Source organism: Rhinolophus sinicus, chromosome 1, assembly GCF_057876585.1.
Source record: "Rhinolophus sinicus isolate RSI-liver-muscle chromosome 1, RSI-T2T, whole genome shotgun sequence".
Classification (NCBI taxonomy): Eukaryota; Metazoa; Chordata; class Mammalia; order Chiroptera; family Rhinolophidae; genus Rhinolophus; species Rhinolophus sinicus.
Genome location: NC_142501.1, coordinates 179,754,089 through 179,775,298, shown reverse-complemented (window position 1 = coordinate 179,775,298; position 21,210 = coordinate 179,754,089). Strand labels below are relative to the sequence as shown.

Sequence of the window (21,210 nt, the reverse complement as noted above, 5' to 3'; positions counted from 1 at the left end):
AAAATTCTTTCTGGCTTTAAAATTGTATAATTTTATTATCTAGTTCAGAGTCTGAACATAATGTGACCATAAAATAAATTTCTTTGTTTCTTTCAGTTTGTGGGGACATTCATGGACAATTCTTTGACTTGATGAAGCTCTTTGAAGTGGGGGGATCTCCTGCCAACACTCGCTACCTCTTCTTAGGGGACTATGTTGACAGAGGATACTTCAGTATTGAAGTAAGTCATATCGTTTCTTTTTAGCTGCTCAGTAATGGATCAACAGTATCTTAGTAAAATAAAAGTTGTAAACATTATTGCCTTAAGGAAATCCCTAGTCTATAACCATGAACTTTAATACACTTAATCTGGGGATATTACATATCCCATTATCAGTTGATTTACATATCCTTTTTAATGTGTAGAGATGTTAAGGAAATGGCTCATGATGCAAACATTTACATTAGGTAATTCCATTTCCTTTTCAGAACTAATCAAAGTTGATTTAATAAGCAGGAATGTGTTTGCATGGTTATATCTTATAATTATGAGACAATAAGTTATCTTTGTAAATCGATAGTGAAGTGCAAGTGTGTTCCTTTGTTCGTGTGTGTACGTGTGAGTGTGCTTACAAGTGCTGTGTTTTGTCTTTTTTGACACCTGTCATCTAACTAGGGTAATTTGTCAAACTCGTTAATTAAAACAAAACAGATAACCTGTGAGTAAAGGTTCTTCCTTAGCCTCCCATCTGCATCTGCTTCAAGTAAGTAGAAATTACAATCAAAATAAAGGCAAGGATCTTGTTTTATTAACATGTTTGTTCTTCGTGGTGCTTGACATGGTGTCATACATAGAAAGAGCTCATTCAAATTTATTTTAAAAAATGGTTGAAATAAGGATAAGTTGTAAAGAAACAGAGCTCATGCTATAGTAGCTGAGATTATAAGTGTTATTGGAAGAAAAGCATTAAAAAGAACAGCAATTTTTCTTAATTAAAGATAATTCAGATTTACATTAAGTCTCACACCAACATCACATATTTATAATAGTTGTATAAAACAGATTCTAGGTTTTTAAATTTTCATCATAATATTTTATTTACTGTAGGAATATTTAATGTTGGAAAACATGTCACTCCCTTAAACAGCTTTTGTTTTTAAAACTAGCGTACTAACTTTGTTTTTTTGGTTATTCAATTCACCTTGATTTACTGACTATATGTATATATATATATATAATTTTATATACATATATAATATTATATATATAATATTTCCACCAATATATTAATCCTTTTTTCATTTAAGGATCACACGTTTATTCATGATGATAAGGGAAAGGGAGGTGGTATTGGTAAATAAATTCAAAAGGAAAAAGCACATTTTTGGAATTTCTTCCATTTGGCAGACACGTATTATCAAGTATATAAAATATATATCCACTATGATCAGGACTGTAGAGAATTTGAAGAAATATATATATATATCTGTCATGCGGGAGACCCTGCTCACAGCGCCATTTGTCGTGCCGGGCGGCCTGCGGGGTCTCTGCTCCCGCTCCCCACACAAGAACGCAGGACACAGTGAGGCCAAAAAGGAACACCCACGGAGCCATAGGTAGGGGAGTCATACCACTATATTCTCTCTGGCGGCACTATACTCTCACTGGAGGCTGGATCCACACTGTCCTCAAACCGCCATCCACGCTTGCCAGCCCAGCCGCCATCTTCTTGCTAGCCCCCATTCTTTCTCCTCTCTCTCCCTTCTCCCTTCTCCTCTGTTTGCGTAGCCACAGCAGTTATATTAGTGGCCAATGGCTCACTGGTTACAGCTGACGGCCAACTAGCCACAGCTGATGGCCGTGCAATCACAGTTGATGGCCATTTACTACCTGAGCCAGCACCTGTCTATGTGAGGCCGAGAGCCTGGAAACTACTTTCTGGGGCTCTGCCCCCACAATATCCTTGCTGTCTAGAAAACTAAACCTAGGTAGGAAGATATAACTATAAATAAAAGCTATATAGAATCAGTAGCCTAGAATAGGTGGTCATCCAGGATTAACTTATTATTTGAACTGATTATTAAAATCTTGTGATAAAGTAGGTACAGAAAATAATTGCCATTGGAGTGTAGAAAAGTGAGAGACTATTGAGAGCACACACATAGCTGGGGAAGACTAAGTCAAAGCACAAGTAAGATTTAGCTTGGAGGGAAACCAAGTGAGAAAAGTACAGAGAAAGAAACTAGTAAACCTCAAAAACCTCATTCATGGGCTAACTTGACCAACTTGTCAGGGAAGTGTGATTAGGTACATTTAAGACCTTTGTATCACATTAGGGCTCATACCTGCCAAGAATAAGAAAAGAAAAAACAAACAAACAAACCTGTGTAATGGTGTTTCGAATCAGATAGAAATTTATTTCTCTCTCCAGTAAAAGCCTACAGATGGGCAGACCAGGCTGGTGTGACAAACATGGTGCCAGGGCCCAGGCTCTTCCTGCCTTGTTGCTCTGATGTGTGTGGCCTCATTCCCAAGGCAACCCCATGACCCCAAAGGGCTACACCAGCTTCAGACATCATGTTCCTACATTACATTCAGCTAGAAGGAAAATGGAAAGAGAAGGCTTGTCCTCTCATTTAAGGATGTTTCCCAGAAGTGGCACAGTCACTTCAACTTGCATCCCATGGACCTGATTTGTTCATATGGCCGTAGGTGATTCAATGTGTAGCCAAATGTAAGAAAGACTGCAATAGGCAGAAAACAGCAGGGGACGTAAAGAGCTTCTGCTACGTCCCTTAACTTAGGGTTATATGGAGTCTAAGTAAGTATTTTAAAAAACTATTTTAGTAACTCTAAAATTCATCTTATTTATTTAACATTTATATGCTCCTATGAAAGGTTCTGAGGATAAATGAAATAGGTATTCTACTTTCCTTGAAATTTACCTTCTAAAGCAACGGATGCCCAAGACTACCCTGTTGGGAGTGATTATTTTTATCAGCCAAATGATGGAATGTTATGTGGGAAATTTTTTTAATATCATAATATTTGTGATTTTCACCTTAATTTGTCAACGTTGTTTTTTACCTAATTAAAGACCTAATTTAAAGAATTAAACTGTTTCTTATTAATTTTGTAAGAAAGATAAAGCATTAAATCATGTGTTGCTTGAGTAACAATGGCACAGTTGGACTTCTTTATCTCATCAATTCCATTTTTTTAATATTTCTTAATCTTATTGGTCTTTATTTACCTTTTATTTATTTACTTGAAGAGTTCAGTCTTCTGAATGTCTGGCCTCAATCCATCTGTGATTGCCTAAACGCTCCCTAATTAGAACTGTTTAGAACGCTCTTTCTTTAAAGTAAAGAAGTTGAGAAGCAGTAATCACTAATTTGTTCTCCAGCAGGTTTTCCTTAGTATACAATTAATCTAGGTGTTTGAACTATGAAAGTTGTGATATTCCGTGTAATACGCACCTTTTAAAATTCAAGCAAAGGATCAAAGAATGAAAGCAAATGTTGGTGACATATCAAATGTAGGTATCATAGGACATTTGAAAGTTCTGAGATGTATATATCAGAGTCCCCATCATCAAAAAGAGCTCTTTAATTAAGCTCCAAGAGTCTGAGAGTACAGCTCCAGGGATTTGCCACATGAATACAGAAATGACGAAAAATATGATGGCCTCATATGTAAAAATGATCCATTTTAATTAAACTGTGACCTTTGAGGGACTTTGGGATGGCTCAGTGATATTGTCATACTTAATACAGAACAGATATTTATGTAAAATATACTTACTGAGAATACTTTGTGGCTTTTTATTATGGATTAAGGACGCTGCCATTGTTTGCATGCTGTAAACGCTATTGTTTGCAAGGTATAAATGATCTCATTTTTTCCTCACTGCTCTGCAAGGAACATATAAATGTCTTTCTTTTATGTGTTCGGAAACCTAGGCTCAGAGAGAGTCACATACAAAGTAAATGGCAGTGCTGGGATTCAAAGTTTGTGCTTTTTGCACTACACCCCATGCCTCGGCAGTGTCTTCAGTAAAAGAACCACAAAAAATGCACACATCAGGAATGCAGAAATGGATACACACTCTCACAGTCGCTCATGCGTATGCAAACATGCACACACAGCCCTCTCCCCACCCATAATATTCTGAAGGTCACAGCATTCACTATAAAATATTCTCTGAGTAAACTGCTGTTGGTTTAAGAAAAATCCTAAAATAAGAGCTCAGTTGTCCAACATATATTACCCTGTTTCCCTGAAAATAAGGCCTAGCCGGACCATCAGCTCTAATGAGTCTTTTGGAGCAAAAGTTAATATAAGAGCTGGTATGTTATGTGTTGTGTTATGTTATGTTATGTTACGTTACATTACGTTATGTTACGTTACATTATACTGGGTCTTATATTAAGTTTTGCTCCAAAAGACACATTAGAGCGAGTGTCCGGCTAGGTCTTATTTTCAGGGAAAATGGTATCAGAACAGGCTTCAAAGTTTCTTGATTCATCTCAAGATTTCAGGGCACCACTGCAGGTATTCTCCTTTGGCTCTTCTCTGGGCAAAGAAGAGCACTTCAGTTTAATTTTTACCAAATCAGCTTTGAAGAGTGGGTTCAGATTATATTCAATCTGTGTTGGGTAGTATTTACAGGCACTCGGTAATGTTACTGTGGGCAGTGCATAGAGCTCATTTTGTATACTAGCTCCCTGCCTCTCTCCTGTCTTCTCTTTTTGCCAAGATTAGAAACCATTCCCCACAAAGTTAGCCCAAATGAAACAAGCAGGCTTTTGAGTAGTGATGAAAGGAGTAATTTTGTTTGGGGTAATAATTTGTCACACACCAAATACCATCCTCTTTCTGGTGATTGCATTATAGTACCTGATCTCTTTGATCAAGCATATGTGTATATATAGGTCCATGTGTGAGTGTATTTGTCTGAGAACACAGGGAAAAACAGAATTGCAAACAGGCACACACAGCTGTTTCCTTCTATTCACTTCCTCAGGCTCCCTTTCTGCCTGGTATTGCCTGGAGCTGAGCAGCAAGCTCGCCCCCCTGCTGTACTTACATCCAGAACTCAGCCCAGGCCTCAAACACGTTTAAGCACGAAGAGTTGTGTTTATTAGCTGTGAACTCATAGACTAGAATGAACCACAGCACATCAAGCAATGTTCCATGCTTCTGCCTGAGAATAACAAGCAAACGGTGCAGCGAGTGGTGTTGGGTGACAGAGCAATGCCACAGACGCCAGGAAGAAAGTGTATGGCTGTCTCCTTTACAGTGCAGGGCTATTTCATGCTGCCTCTGCGTGCCTGTCAGACCAGGCAGACGATGTCTTAGAGGAGCTACATTTCACATTTCAGGAGTTTGGATCTTTTCCCAATCAGTGCACGTCCTTCATGTAATTGTCTTATGATTGAGAGAGCATTTTTGATTGGAAATGTGTCACAGCATGGAGAGTTATTTTAGACAGCTTATTGATACATGTTTGAAACTGTGTTTTCTCTTTTACTTGCTTGCTTCCTCTTTTACCTTCTTTACTCCCTTATGCAAGGTTTCAAGAGTACTCATTAAAAGTCATGAATTACAAAGTAATTTGTTGCACTACTATTATCAACAAACCAATTAAACTGATAAAGAAAATGATATCCTTAGTGTTGCTTCATAGGGGAAAACAGACAAATTAAATAGGAGAAAACTATGTTTATGATGAAAATTCATGAAAAGGTAGAGGGTGCTCCATCTTTCATTTGAACTAACTAATTTTAAATTGTTAATAGTTCAGTGATTTAGAGTAAGACTGGAAAGACAGTCAAGGTCCAGTTGAAAGTGATTAGTGCAACTAATTTACATCTCACCATGCACCATGCAAAAAGGCCAGCATAACTTGCCTCGGTTTCCACCTTAACCATTTAATTAAGTGAAAACTTTACTCAAATTAGCCGTCTGATACCACGTAGATGAAAATAAACAATTATTTAGCTGATTTTTATTTCATTGCTTAGTGATTGTGATAATTCTTTTACAAGAGACTTTCCTTTTTAAAAATAATACCAGGTTATGATTTTGTTTAAGAGCTTCAGCTCTCCAAAACGTTAGAACTTAAATGGCAAAACAGTTGCCAGCAAAACAGTGTTGTGCTTGGCAGCTTCTCCCACCAGATGTTGAGGGTGAAGGCTGGCAGGGCTCCATCTCCAATCCACCCTTGCCCTTTCATTTACCATGCCACTTCTTCCATATTGGCTGCATTTGTGGTTTTATTCAATGTTTGGGAAGATATTTTATTCTTGCCACAGGGGAGAAGGAAATAAATGTGAAAACAGGACTCTTATTTTTAGGGTATTTTGAGCCAAGAATTTGGAAATTGAGTTCTGTATTCTTTCTGTCTCTCTTTCTTTCTCTCTCTCTGTCTCTCTGTCTCTCTGTCTCTCTCTCTCTCCCTCTCTCCCCCCTCCCTCCCTCCCCCCCTTCTTCCCTCCCTCCCTCCCTCCCTCCCTTTCTTTCTTCCTCCTCCTCACCATCCTCCTCCTCCTCTTCTCTCTCTTACTTTCTCCCCCCACTTTTCTTTCTCTCTTCCCCCCTCCCCTCTCTCCTTCTGTCTTTTCTTTCTTCTTCCTCTCCTCCCCTCCCTCCCTTCTTTCTGTGTTCCTATCTTCCTTCTCATTTACAGGAAAGGAGCTGATATTTTTTAAACTGCTACTATATACTAGGTGCTCTACATCCATTAAATAATAAGGGACATTAAATGTGTACTAACTCATTTAAAAGGTAAAAATAAGTGTGATAAGAACATCATAGAATATTTCTGTTTCACTCTGTGAGATTTCAGTTATGAAAGAGCTACAGTGATAAAGCCATGTACTAATGTCAAAACAGGATCTGTAACAGATGGTAAAAAAGAAAATATGGGTCCTGTAATGTGATCTCTCTAGTAATATTTGAGTAGGGTTAAAAAAATGCATTTTAGATTTTAGTTGGAGAAATAAAAGATTTGCTTTAAAATAAATTGTTACTGACAAAACTTATCTGAAGACTTTAGAACTGTGGTTATATTTCCAAAAGAATATTGACTGGGAGAGGGCACAAAGTAGCCTTCTTGTGTGCAGAAATGTAACTAGATTTGGGTAGTTGTTTCATGGGAGTACATGTACATAAACATTCATTGACCCGGTACATTGAAAATATGTGCACTTCATGGTATATATTATACTCTTAGTAAAAACAAAAAAACAAAGAAAACCTTCGTAAAATGTAGCTACTGTTCACCCAAATGTATTCTTCCCCCAATATATAAATAGAATGCATTAAATAGCAATTTCAGCAAGCAAATGCAATTTTTAAAGACTTCATATGTTCATTCCTATTTGAAATTAGTGTTAACAGCCAATTTGGAAGTGTGTATATATGTTTATATGTAAGTGTATATGTGTGTGTATGTGAATTTTCATATTCAGGTACATCTTATAAATTTTAAATTGAAAATATTTCTCTTATTTATATTAATAATGGTTTATAAATATCGTCTATGAAATGTGAGACGAGTTTGAGTAATATAAACTCTTTTTATGAAAACATGTAAGTGCATTGATAAAATCTGATACATAGTTATCAGTCTCATTGAGCCATCTTCCTACCCACTAAGATAACATGGAACTTTGATACAAACAGCTCATGATGCTTTGAGAATTATTTGGATGAGCCACTTGATCAACTTTTCAGAAATAATAATATCATTTGTCTTATGAACTTTAGCTAATAACTGTAATCAGAAAATGGTAATTAGAAAATTAATTAAAGCAACATATATCTGTATACACACACACACACACACACACACACACACACACATAATTTGATGTCAGCCCTTTATTTCTGCTTACTTCACAGTTACATAGTTGGAGACAATATCTTACTTGAAAAACACAATAATACATACCTTTTTCTGTTAATTAGTATTTTCTCCAAAACATGGGCTGTATATTCACACATAGTAATGTCCACCCATTTAATAAATTGTCACATGAGCTGACAGACATGATTATTCCTCACAGGTAGAACAACAAATGAATTTCCAGTAGCTTTTTCCTACGGACATTGTCCATCACATTTACTATATGTTGGAAAGCTCTTTATTAAAATGTAAATTTTGCGTGCTTTTGGTTTCAGATTTTAGCATCCACAATCAGACTTTTCTCAATATTTTTGTGGTTCTGTATCTTCTTAGCTTCACTTTTACAACATAAACTTAATGAAGAGAGAAAAGCATACTTGTTTTCAAAGAGTGGTTTTCTGTTCCCTGTAGGTTCTTAATGAATGCCAGTTGAGGATAATGAAATTGATGTTAGTACTTGAGTATCCCGTTATCTTAATGCACATTTCAGGAAGACCGTGTTCAACATAGGTTTCCTCTAAACCTGGTGAATTCATGGTTGGCCCTCATTTTCACACCAACTGCAATATCCAAGTAACTAATTTGGGAGTTTTAAGGTACATGAAATGTTTCCCGTAGCTATTAGCAGCATGTGTATTGAGATTCCCTGGCTTCAGTTTCATTATATTTATATATAAAACAAACCAAAAAAATATACCAATGGCACTGAAATAAAAGACAAAGTAATGGGGGAGAAGGCTAGTGAAACAGAGAACATAATGGGAAATACTGACAGAATCCAAATCAACCTGAGCTTGTCAGGATTTGCTTCCACATGTTATCTTTCCTTTCTTTTCCAATTCTTCCATTTCTGTTACCTGATTTAAAAAAAAAAAAAAAATTGCTTTATAGAGAGGTGTCTTTATTTTATTTATTAATTGCTAATCACATAATTGCCATGCTTTTACATCAGCATATTTTCATTTTTAGTGTATTTTCAAGGCTTCTTCCAATAAACTATTTGCAGCCCATGGTTTTCTTGTGGTGTATAGATGCTTAGTGTATATTTTAGGTATATATGAACTTTGGCTTTGTACCAAAGTAATGTTTCTGTTTGATTTTTAATTCCTCCTTATTAAGGCCTAGCCTTTTGGGGACTTTTGGTCATAGTAGCACATTTGGTTCATGTCTTTCTAATACGTCAGCAATGGGATGCTTAAGTATAATGGAAAAATATTTATTTGTATATTCTTATTTTTTTCTCAGTGTGTGCTGTATTTGTGGGCCTTGAAAATTCTTTACCCCAAAACACTGTTTTTACTCCGTGGAAATCATGAATGTAGACATCTAACAGAGTATTTCACATTTAAACAAGAATGTAAGTATATTTCAAGTCTCTTCCTTTAACACCATAAGTCCTAAATAATCATACATTTTAATCCATACTAAGAGCACATTACAACATGATCCATTGCTTCAAAGTCAAAAACTTAGGAAAAAATCACACTATTTTATGTCATTCCATATTTATTTCTAAGCATGAATAAAAAGAATTCAGAATCTTTTAAAATTAGAAATTCTCTATAAAATGATCTAAAAATTTGAATGAATATTTGATGTCATTTGTCCAAAGAAACCGTGATTAAATTACCTTTTAAAAATAGCCAGACCATTGTTGTTTGGGATAATAACCCTACCCTTTAATTTCAGATGTCTCAGGAAAAGTAAATGGAGGGCAGATTTAACCTTGTGCCTCTCCTGTTGGACCCAGTAAATTTACTAGGTTCTAGTGGCTTTTACAAAATTAAAGATGATTTCTTCCTTTTGACATAGTAGGAGTGAGGAGTATTTCATATACATTTGACTTCCATCCTCTCTTAATTTTCCTCATTATCCAGCAAAACTTAAAATTCCATTTGTCATTCAGTCCTATATTCAATGAAGCATAGACTTCTCTCAAAATGTTATCTGTAAGTCAGTAAGAGAAAAGCAGTGTGCAGTGATACCAAAACAACTTTAGAGAATGTCTTGCCCTCTGCTTTTCTACAAGATCATTCAGGTAGGTAAATCAGCCAGCCTTGTCGCCATCCTTTCTGTTGGTCTCCTAGTTGTTTGTGTATATAGTTTTTTAGATATATCTGCAGATAAATAATGAGGATGTGTACAAAAGTTCTCTCCTGTGCTATATAAAAAGTTGCTAAAAACAGGAAAGTATGAACAACAACAAAAAAAAAACAATAGATAGAAAGGTTAATATATAACTTTTTTTAAAAGTCTTATTCATGTTTTGGAACTTTGCCGTGTGTTGTTAGATGCTAATAATATGATTCTGGCAACAAAACGTTTGAAAACAAACAAACAAAAAATACTGTTTCAATGAAATGATCCTAGCTATGAAATCATGATAATAATTTTTTTTAAATGATGTTTTAAAAGGTAAAATAAAGTATTCAGAACGTGTCTATGATGCCTGTATGGACGCCTTTGACTGCCTGCCCCTGGCTGCCCTGATGAACCAGCAGTTCCTGTGTGTACACGGTGGTCTGTCTCCAGAGATCAACACTTTAGATGATATCAGAAAAGTAAGTTCTGTTATTTTCCAAGTCAAATCATTCTGTGTGCTTTAGTAATAAATAGAAGACATTAATTTCCCTGCCTTTATCACTAACTTTATCCTTTTGAATTCAAACGATTTAAAGTGGTTGTGATTACCTTTTATGTATTCATTTTTTATTTATTTATTTATTTTTACCTAGAAAGAAAGATATATTTATACTTGGAAGAGTTTTCTTCTTAAAAACTTCATCTTACCATATGACATGTGTCATTGGAAATGTAAACTATTTGATTGCTAAAGAAAATATGCCTTTTCATTTCCCTTTGGTTTGTTTCAAACAGAACCCATTGTTCTGTATTCATGGTATATTTATTATAGTTAGAAAATGTTGCTTTGCTCTTGGGGAAATATCACAACTTGACCTTTAAAATGTGTCCACATTATTATTTTTTAAAATCTATTTGTTACAGCTTAAAACTTTAAAGTAACAACCTAATAAAGGCAATGAGGATATTCTATTGATTGTATTGAGTGGCTAGGTGAAAAACAGTCTATTTTTTTGAGAAGTATTTTTCTACTTAATTTAACATTGGCTATTACTGTTGTTTTTGCCAACAAACCGATGAGTAAGATAGAATGTGGAAATACAGTTTTTCATGAGAAAATGTAATAATATGGGATAGTTTCATGTAGTGGAAGAAGCCATCTTTTATCTTTTTGGTTATGCTTAATATTCTTCTAAAAGTTGATTGTTTTTTAAAGAAATGCTAAATTTAGAGAAGTAAAACATTCAAATTCTACCTCAATACTCTGTTATTAAGGTTCAAGTCTTCAAGTGTAGAAATAATATTGTGTTTACTTTCTATTAGAAAGCACATGCATGATTTTTATTTTTAAATTCAAAGTACATTAAGTAAACCTTTGTTTCCTGCTCTGTGTGTCAGTGTCCTCTTTTTTAAAACACCTTTACACATCTGCTTCTGGAGTTCTGCGGAGCACAGAGCATTCATATTTGCTCTATGTTGAAAGTACCGTAGAGACAGGACGCTGAAATGTAGTCCTGTGCAGTTCAAGTATAGAGTGGTCCACTTTCTGCTTAAATGTAACTAATTTATTCTTCTACAATCTGATGGATTCTTGAGATAACTAAACTTCTCATCAATTAAGCAGTTTTTAAAAGTATCACCCACTGTCCCCAAGGACTGGCATGTTTCGGATATTATGTTCAATTTTCGCATATGTCATTAAGCTCTAGACTTAGCCATAAAATGGTTTTTAGGTTTGCATTTGACCATATGTCAATAAGAGTTTCCACCACATTTACTTTATTTAATGAACTTTTAGTTTACTTATTCTTATTGTAGATGGTATTAATTTTAGAATGCGCTTTGCAAGTTTTCCAGAATAAATTCTGTATTCTGCTTGCCTTACCAAACCTTAAGCTGGGGATTCATATTAATCTTCCCTCCTCTGTTGTTCTACCCATAATAATAAGTTCTTACTTCTCAGAAAGAAATTCACTATTTTTATGCACAAGTATTATTTTTCCTCACTGAATTATTCCAAAACTGTAAATTATTTAAATCTCTTAAACAAGTCTAAGCTTGCACTGAATATTTTATGGATAACATAATGGCTGAAATATAGTCTTGTCTTACTGAAGTTTTTCATTGGGTGTTGAAAATGTGAAATATTGCTTCATTCTTTTTAGATATTAGTAAAAAAAAATGGTGTATAGCAAAACCATGATTTACATCACCTTATGTCGTAGGAAAAAGGGAGGATTTGATTGGCTGTCTTATATATTCATCTGTCCAACTGCCCCTATGGGGTTTTTTAAAATATTAAAGTATTGACTATGAAGAATATCAGTTCTTAATGGGTTTTCATAGCTGTTTTATACTTTCCTTTTCAAGAGACTATATCTGCTAACTTCAAAAATCTTTTAATTGCAGTTAAGTCAGAATAAACTAAAGGAAAGAGACAGTGTTATAAAATTGTTGGTGAAATGTCATTTATATTGCTCATACCTTCCAAATGCACCTTTAAAAATTGAAATATGTCTTTGCTAAACGTTTATAGCTGGAAAATAGATTTCATATGAGGCCTTCAGGTAAAACTATAAAGCTTAGAACTGTGAGCTAAAGAATGACCATCTAAATTCGGGTTTATTTTACTGCTTATCATTACTCTTGGTTTGTAACCAGTAAGGTAAACTATGATAGGCTTATACTTTACTTAGAAACCAAGGTAGCCCCTAATGAGTGAATATACAAAATATCATATAGCAAGTCCTACTCTTAAAATGAAAGTCATCTGTTCTCAAAATCCAATTGTTAACTATAAACACCATAAATTGTTCTCATCCAGATTTCTGTATCACAGTTTAATGGAAGCAGTAGTAGATATTTCCCCAAAGATAAAATAAAAGCTCCTCCTCAAGAAATGAAACACAGAGTCACATTAACCTGTAATGACTAAAACACTCAGGTGGAGAAAATAAGTTAGGGGAAGCAGAGGAAAATGAAAAGGAAAACCGGAGAAAGGAGAAAAGGGGTAGAGAGTAAGAATTAAAGAGGCAAGAGGGACGTAAAGGGTTAGATGAAAGCAGATAATAACTGAGCTCGTCAGAAGGAGGAAGGAAGGAGAATTGGAGGAAGAGCGGAATGGGGAGGAAGGAGGGCAGAAGGGGAGCAGACAGGAAGAGAGAGAGGGAGAGGGCAGTTCACCTTGCGTTGTGGTTGGGGAGAGGAAGTGGGTATTGCAGAATGCTGGTTTCTTCTATTTGCTGAATTCCAAGTTTCCAAAGATTAGTATTTTGCTCTCTGTCTTCTTTTTTTCTTAGTTAGACCGATTCAAAGAACCACCTGCTTATGGACCTATGTGCGACATCCTGTGGTCAGACCCGCTGGAGGACTTTGGCAATGAGAAGACTCAGGAACATTTCACTCACAACACAGTCAGGGGATGTTCGTACTTCTACAGGTGAGGATGGAGCATGTGCCTTCCGGAGCACATGGTTCCTAAGTGTTGTAATATATCTGTCGATGTGTTTGATTTATTTATGATGTTTGTATAATTTCTCTAGGAAACAAGTATAAATAAAAGGTTCACTTTAAAAGCCTGGTTCAAATGGGTAATTAGCACTTCCCAAATGAAAATATAAATAAATAGATTAAAACTATATCTATATAAATAAATATATAGATATAATATCTGTGACGACTAGAAAAGGCCTAAGAGTTATGTGGTATCAGGGTGACGAAACAGCTGAAGAAGAAGATAGTAGGATTTAGTAGAAAATTTGTATTATTTCAAGAATTGTAGGAAAAAATCCAATGCTAGCCTTAATTTTTTTTGGTTAATTATTATACATAGTAACTTTACTTTTTTTATTTACCAGTTTTCATAACTTAGATCAGAAAAACAATTTAAGTCGGTTAATTAATCGGTTAATATATTCAAGTTATCCTTAAATTTTCTTAAGTTCATCAGAGTTCCTGGAAAATTAAAATCAGCAGCAACTTACTATATAGGTACCACAATAAATTTATGTTTAGCCCATTGCCAAGCCATGTTGAAAAAAATTTATAGCAATTTTTGTATTTGCCAGTGTGTGGGGATTTGCCCATTCCATAACATTTCAGAGCATTTCAGAAAGAAATCGACAACACAGTTGGGTTTTTGCATGTCCTCACAATTTTTCTGATATCTCAAGTCAGTTTTAGCCTACTGTAGTCGATTACCCTCAGTTTCCTTTATCATCAGACATACAGTTTATGTGAAAGGGGAGAAAAAGTCATGGAGAAGCTGAGATCAATTTTAAATTGTAGAATACATCGTCTTACCTTATGTTGACTGAAGTTTATGCTCAATTCCAGCCCTGGCAGCTAAACAAATGGCAAGTCTGGAAGAACTCTGTATAACATAATCAGCCACATACCTCCTGTCTCTGGAGTAAGCAGATATCATCCTTCTGCATAACATTGATCGGTTTATTCAATGGTGGAACATTTTGTTCCATACACTCAGTTTTCCTTGTGGGGGAAAAAAAAATAGTTGCCTTGTAGTCATTCATCTGTTGATGTGATTGGGAAATGGAAGTTGCTGAACAGAAAGTCTTCTACACTGTAGAGCATCATTCAAAGAAGAGTTTTTGTTACAAATACATAGGTTTATTCCAAGCTTACTTATCAGAAAGTTTACAATTAATGTCTTTGTTTTGGAAATTTGAGTACCAAGTCCAATGAGTCTATTTCGGCTGAAATGAAGAAGCATGGTACAGTGTTTCCGAGAAGACTCAGGTTTCTTTTCATTAATTAATTTGGGAGTAATCTTTCATTAAAGATGTTCAAACCTTCGGTGAAAAGTTAAGTATTGTTGAAATCTATCAAAGTCAAGTGTTCAAATCTGGTGTTTTTTTCAAGGCTGGTGTTAAATCCTAATTACACCATGAGTGTTTAAATTACCTATTTGATACTACATAGGTGTGCTTCAGTAATATAACATCAAACAAAATCCAAGCCTCTTGATTTTGATACTGAGTAATATTGCATTAATCTTTCTTTAATACATAGTGTAAAACTCTTCAATTAGTTTCCTGTTCAAATAAATCATAATCTAAGTATTTTAAAGCCTTGTACTAAACTTACGTAAGTTATGGTATTTTTGTTTTGTGACTATAGACACAGATGTATTTACATCATAGATAAAGGCCATCAAGTAGATAATTAGAGGATTATGCTGTGTTTTCACATTTTGTTCTCAACAAAATGATTATTTAACTCCTCTCATTAGAGGTTATTAATAGATAATGATGTTTAGCCATAACAAATGCTGAATATCTAAATCCACAACCTATAGACTAATGGCAAAGCAGTCTGGATATGTGTTATCTAAGGAAGAGAAAAATGACTTTTATTGTCCTAGAGCTTTTTGATCTTTTTGTTTTTAGTGCCATCTTGAGGGTGACAGGGCATCCTTTTGTGGTTGTGGTTTATAAAGGTGACCTGGAGGGGCACAAGGGAACAAGAAAATTGCTTGAGAAACTTGGTGACAATTACCTGTTGGAGTTATTGTCACTTATTTTGATCCACAATTCGCAGTTATAGTTTACGTGTTTATATTGTATTTGCATATTTGCTATGGCACCCTATTCGTGATCTGACATATTCTCTGGCCATGGTTTAAATAAAATGAAGTTATACAGAAAAATGCATCAGTAAGAATTTATTAATGTTTTTCATGAGTTATAGAAAATAGGCAATGTGACAAGAAAGAATCCCTGAGAACATTATTTTTGCCAAGTGCTACCATTATATCTTTATAACCTTAGGCCAGAATTTGCATACGCAAATGCCTATAATTTTGAGGCAGGTAATTGAGATACTTGAAACAGGCCAAGTGTTAGATTGTAAAGATTAATGAGAATTTTGACAAATTGGAAGTAAAATTTTCATTTTCATGTAGTCCAAACAAAACTGTTGGCTGGATTAGGTGCTGGGGTTGTCAGTTTGTATGTCTGCTTTGGATGAATCATGCAAGTTTTGTGTTCTAGGCTTAGCTTGCTTCAAAAGGAGTTAACTCAGACATCTGAAGTTCCTCTAAGCTCTGAGATTTGAAGAACATCTTAACAGTCATTTTAAAAGTGTTTTTGAAGTTGCAAATTGAAGCTCATTCAAATAACTACTGGTCTCTTCATCACAGATGAGCAGCCTTTCTTCTGTTCACAGGCTGCCAGCTCTCTTCTGCTGCTGACACTCTCATCAGCCCCTTCTACCTTGAAATCCTCTGATTCCTCCTTTTTCACATACCCTGATTCTCCTCCAACTTCTGCTTTTGACATCGGTTTCTTCACATTTTCCCAGGAACTTCAGTTACTCCCTTAGCTTCACTGGAGACTGTTAACCTCTGTGGTTTGATGATCAGATTTATGTCTAGCCTTTTCATTTCTTTATCTTTCCTGAGATTGAATTCTGTATTTCTAGTTGTCTGCTGGAATTTATCTAAGATGCCCCATGGTCATCTTCTCCTAAACCCACCTTGCCTAAAAAAAGCTTAACACTTTCCCACTTGTTTTATCCCTGCTAGAGAGTCTTCCTGGTTTTTCTATTAAGAATTCATTCTTCCAGTCACGTAGACTACCAAATATCTTCCCTTTTTCTCCTTCCATTGAAATGACCACCAATCAGTCATTACGTCTTATAGACCCTTTCCTTGTAATATCACCAGTGTCTAGACCATCCTGCCTTTCTTCCCTCCCACTCTAAGTTCAAGATCTTCATTTTTAGTCTGTTGAAATCACACCTGATTGAACAACATCATTCTCACCCCCCCCCCCAATTCATACTGTCCCATTCATGGGTATCCTTTTGAGAATTCATTCACTCATTCAGTTATAACAAACATTAGCTAAGCACATGCTACATATATATGCCTTCTGTGAGGTTTTGTAGATAACTCAGAGTCCCCACCTTCAAGGGAATAATAGTCTAGTGGCAGAGACCAATAAACAGAACTTGACAAATAAAATGCAAGGTGTGTAGTGTTGTGATAAATGTGGAGGTTATCACACACACACACACGCACACACACACACACACACACACACACACACACACACACACCTGGAGGACCTAATCCAAACAAGGATGGATTGGAGTTTACGGAATTCCTCATGGTAGAAGTGTTCTTGGGTTTTAAAGGGCGTACAACATACCCAACCTGAGTCATTGTGAAAACCTCTTGGAGTCAGGGAAATGGTGTTCAAGAAAACACGAGGGGAGATGACATTGGGAATTCTAGAAAGATGACCACCTGAATGGTCTCACTTTACTTCTAACCCCAGATTACATTTAGCAGTTTCAGTATAAACTGAAGCTGAACATTCATATAACTAAGCTATTCTCTTATTTCTCCATCCACTAGAAATGTGTACATAGGTGTACCAAAAGGCATATACAAGATCGTTCATGGTAGCTGTATTCATAATAGGCAAGAAAGGGAAACAACCCAAATGTCCATCTAGTAGAATGAAGAATAAATTATAGTACATTTTACAACTAAATGCAGCAAATGAGAATGATTTAACCAAAACTGCACATAACAGCATGGATGAATGGCACAAGTGTAATGACGAGTGGAAGAAACCAGATACAGAGAGCATATGCTGGGTGAGTCCATTGAAATAAGAATTCAGCGTTAGAGAAGCTAGTGTATAATGTCAAAAGCCAGGATGGCAGCTACCCTTAGTGAGGAGCTATGAAGAGTTGCTGGGGTTCAGGTAACATTATGTGTCTTGATCTGAGTGCTAGTTACAAGGGTGTTTACTTTGTGAAAGGTTATCAATTTGTAATCCTCAGATCTGTGCAGTTTTTTGTATTGATGTTACACTTAAGTAAAAAGTTTGCCTTAAGTAAAAATTGGTTACTGCTCTTGAGGCAGCTGGCACCCCATGCAAGTGAAGACTTAGCTCTGGTGAAGTTCTGGCAGGAAGAGTTGGAGCCCTTCCAGACTTGATCCCTAGTGGGTAAAATGAAATTAGGTGGAGAACCCTGGGGCAAAGAACAAAACACAGCAAGTCCTAGGAAAAGGTAGTCCTGACAGTATCTGGGCCAAGCCAGGACACCCCAGGGCGAAGTACCCATTGCCAGGCCCCGGAAAGAGAGGAGGAGAGGAACAGCTGGGCAGAGCCCTCTGTGCTGTGGGGCTGCCAGAGGGGAGGGTGGGGCTTCCTCCTGGTCCCTTCCTGTCTGCCTCTGCTTTGCCGAAGCTGATGAGGGAAAGAAACCCTTTGCATCCCTCACCTTGCGGAGGCCACTCTGGCAGTTGTGTGTGAACTCCAGTAAACTGGCAGATGGCTGCTAAACATTTAGGATGTGAAGTCAAAATAATATTCTCCTCTTAAGGCATGTACTAGTGCCAAAGAGCAGATATATAAACATAACTTACACTACAACATAGCAGGTGATATATTGGATCTATGTGTTATGGGAACATGGTGGATCCAGCAATTTTGTATACTTTAGAGTCAGGTAGGTTTGAAGGGAAGGTTTCACAAGTGATAATTTAGTTAAGTCTTGGCAGAAGAGTAGGACTTTCCAGGAGGAAAAAATACTGAGGGAAAGTATATATAGGGGCATAAAAGAATAAAAAGCATTTTAACACGTTGCGTACAGCGGGGTTTAAATCCCTCGCGAAGATTCTTGTGATCCGTATGCAACGTGTTAATAATGCCTGGTGCTGTAATGAGCCGGAAATCTGGGAGAGTGAAATGAAAGTCTAAAATATAGTTTAATATCGCAAGAAACAAAGATAAGAGAATTAACAGAATGAGTCCAATGATAGATATTTTTTCTAGTGCCAAGCCAGTTTTTCTACCATTTCTCACATTTTCGTCTTTTCTATCTTCTTCACCTTTGTTCATGCTCAGTCTACTTCCTGTCTGCCTCCCTCTCTTGGTGGCATTCTAACCCCTTCCTATCTAATAACCCCATACATCATTGCCTTTAGTATCCAACACAAGTCACAACTAATAAATGTAACAGCTACTATTAGAAGCTGGGGTCACTGGCTCACCATTCTTGATGCATTCTTTCTTCCACACCATGGTGATAGGGAGACAACGAAGATTTGTGAAATGTCCACTACTGTGAGTCAGACACTGGACTAGGACATTTACATATAGTGCTAACTCATTTAATCTTTATCTCAACTCTATGAAATAAATAATACTGTCTGCATTTTTACAAATGAGGTAATTTATTTGTATGAGATAAGCAAAGAAGTTAAATAATTTTCCAAAGTTTACACAGGAAATTGGAATAAGGACCCAGATCTAGGGATCCTCACTACTCCATGGAAATTTTCAGCTACCTTTCTACTCAGAGAAGATGCATTCTCTAGGGCTTATGTTCCAAGAGAAAACAGCATTTTCAGAGAAGGTGATACACCTTCCCCAAACACAGCAATGTGTGCTGGTAGCGTGTTTCCCCCAAAATAAGACCTAGCCAGACCATCAGCTGTAGTGCATCTTTTGAAGCAAAAATTAATATAAGACCCGGTCTTATAATAAAATAAGACCGGGTCTTATATAACATAATAAGACCCAGTCTTACATTAATTTTTGCTCCAAAAGACACATTAGAGGTGATGGTCTGGCTAGGTCTTATTTTCAGGGAAACACGGTAAATGAGTATTACAAAGCTGAAAGCATCACTGGCCTTCACCAATCCTTGCAGCAAGTCTGGTTTAAGACATGCTCAGGCCACTCGGTTAAACAAAAGCATTCCAGGGTTACCCTCTACAGATAGCTTGTGCCTGACAAGGGTGTCCATGAAGGGGTGTGAGCAGGGCTGAGACCCAGCCGGTGCTCTGCTTAGGCCATGGCCCCGACTTGGACTGATTAGCCTGGAGGAAGAGGGGTTCTCTCTCCTTGGTGGGCACAGAACACAAAAGTTTCACCTTATTAATGCAAAGAGGAGGAGGAAAAGAAAAGATCTGATATGAGATAGATGTGTTTCAAAAATTTTCCTCAGACCCATGTGCTTTCTTGCTTTTTGTCTCAAGAAAACTTGTACCATTTTATCTTAAATGTATTTTATTCTTAAGTAGTTTCTTAAATTACAGAAACATGCTTTACCTTCCTACCTAGATTGTAAATACCCTCAAGACAGAAACCGCACCTTACACTTAACATACCACCCATCATTGTGCATAATACAATCTTCTAACAAATGGAACAAATTCACCAGTGACCCTTAGATAAATTATTGATGAATAAATGATTTTCAGCTCTCTCTATGGTGGTTAAGGTGTTGTGAACTCTGCTTTTTCTACCATTCTACATATATCTTAGTTTAAATGCTTTTCAACTTGAACACTTTTTGGTTTATCATTTCTATTAAAAAAGCGTAAAAATATTATAAGGATTTTTTCCCCTTAATGTTATTAAAACCTTTACTGTATCCTAGGCAGGTAGTTTACCAATAATGGGAATCTAGTTGATACTCAAGTATTTTCTAAATTTATTTAGAAAAATGTTTGTAATTCTTAGGAAGTTTGAGTATTTGCTTGTGTATGCTTTTAAATTTCTAAATATTTTCTTCCAACTGTTTCCTTCAAGAAATAATACAAGTGTATGCCACTTTATGCTGTTAACAGAATGCTGTTAGGTTAATTTTATTTTCTTCAGATTTCCATTAAAAATCAGAGATACATTTCTGTGGAGGAAAACTTAGTTTAAATACATAAAGTATCAAACTTAGCATGAAGAAAATATATTAAAATTATGTTTTCATAATATTAACCTAAGTTCTTCCAAAAGGAAAAAAAATAAAATAAAAGCAGCCAAGCTATTTCCCCACGGGCAAAAAGGTTACAAACCTAGGCAAACAATCTGTCTTACAGTGTAAAAGCAAGGCAATAAATTGTCTTTTTAAAGAAGCATTGTGAGGGCACAAGAAATATAAGTAAATGGCTTAAAGTAGGGACAGTATATTTAGAATATTCTAGAACGCACATACACGTGTGCATATACATGCAAATGTGTGCACATGCTCAAAGACTATTTTTTATTTCACATCCCAGTTTTGTCAAAGAACTGAATCCTTTTTACAATCAGTATTTCTATAAGGCTATGCCATCTTTATGGTATTTTTTTTTCCTATTGATCAACTATTTCTTACAAAATCTGTAGAAAAAAAATTATGTTCAACTTCTCTTTTATAATAAGTTATTTGAGTGACATATGCTATTAAGTATTACCGCAAAGTGCTATTTTT

The 21,210-nt window shown here is 35.8% G+C and overlaps 1 protein-coding gene across 4 annotated transcripts in view; it reads left to right on the top strand.

Moving 5' to 3' along the window:
- The window catches only part of PPP3CA (protein phosphatase 3 catalytic subunit alpha), a 296,940-nt gene that overhangs the window by 221,167 nt on the left and 54,563 nt on the right, over positions 1 to 21,210 (top strand). For all 4 annotated transcript variants that reach the window (XM_019757674.3, XM_019757673.3, XM_088792193.1 and 1 more), the window contains exons 3-6: positions 97 to 221; positions 9,139 to 9,250; positions 10,309 to 10,454; positions 13,275 to 13,414. In XM_019757674.3, coding sequence (XP_019613233.1) covers positions 97 to 221; positions 9,139 to 9,250; positions 10,309 to 10,454; positions 13,275 to 13,414 — 523 coding nt within the window. The remainder of the gene's footprint in view (positions 1 to 96; positions 222 to 9,138; positions 9,251 to 10,308; positions 10,455 to 13,274; positions 13,415 to 21,210) is intronic.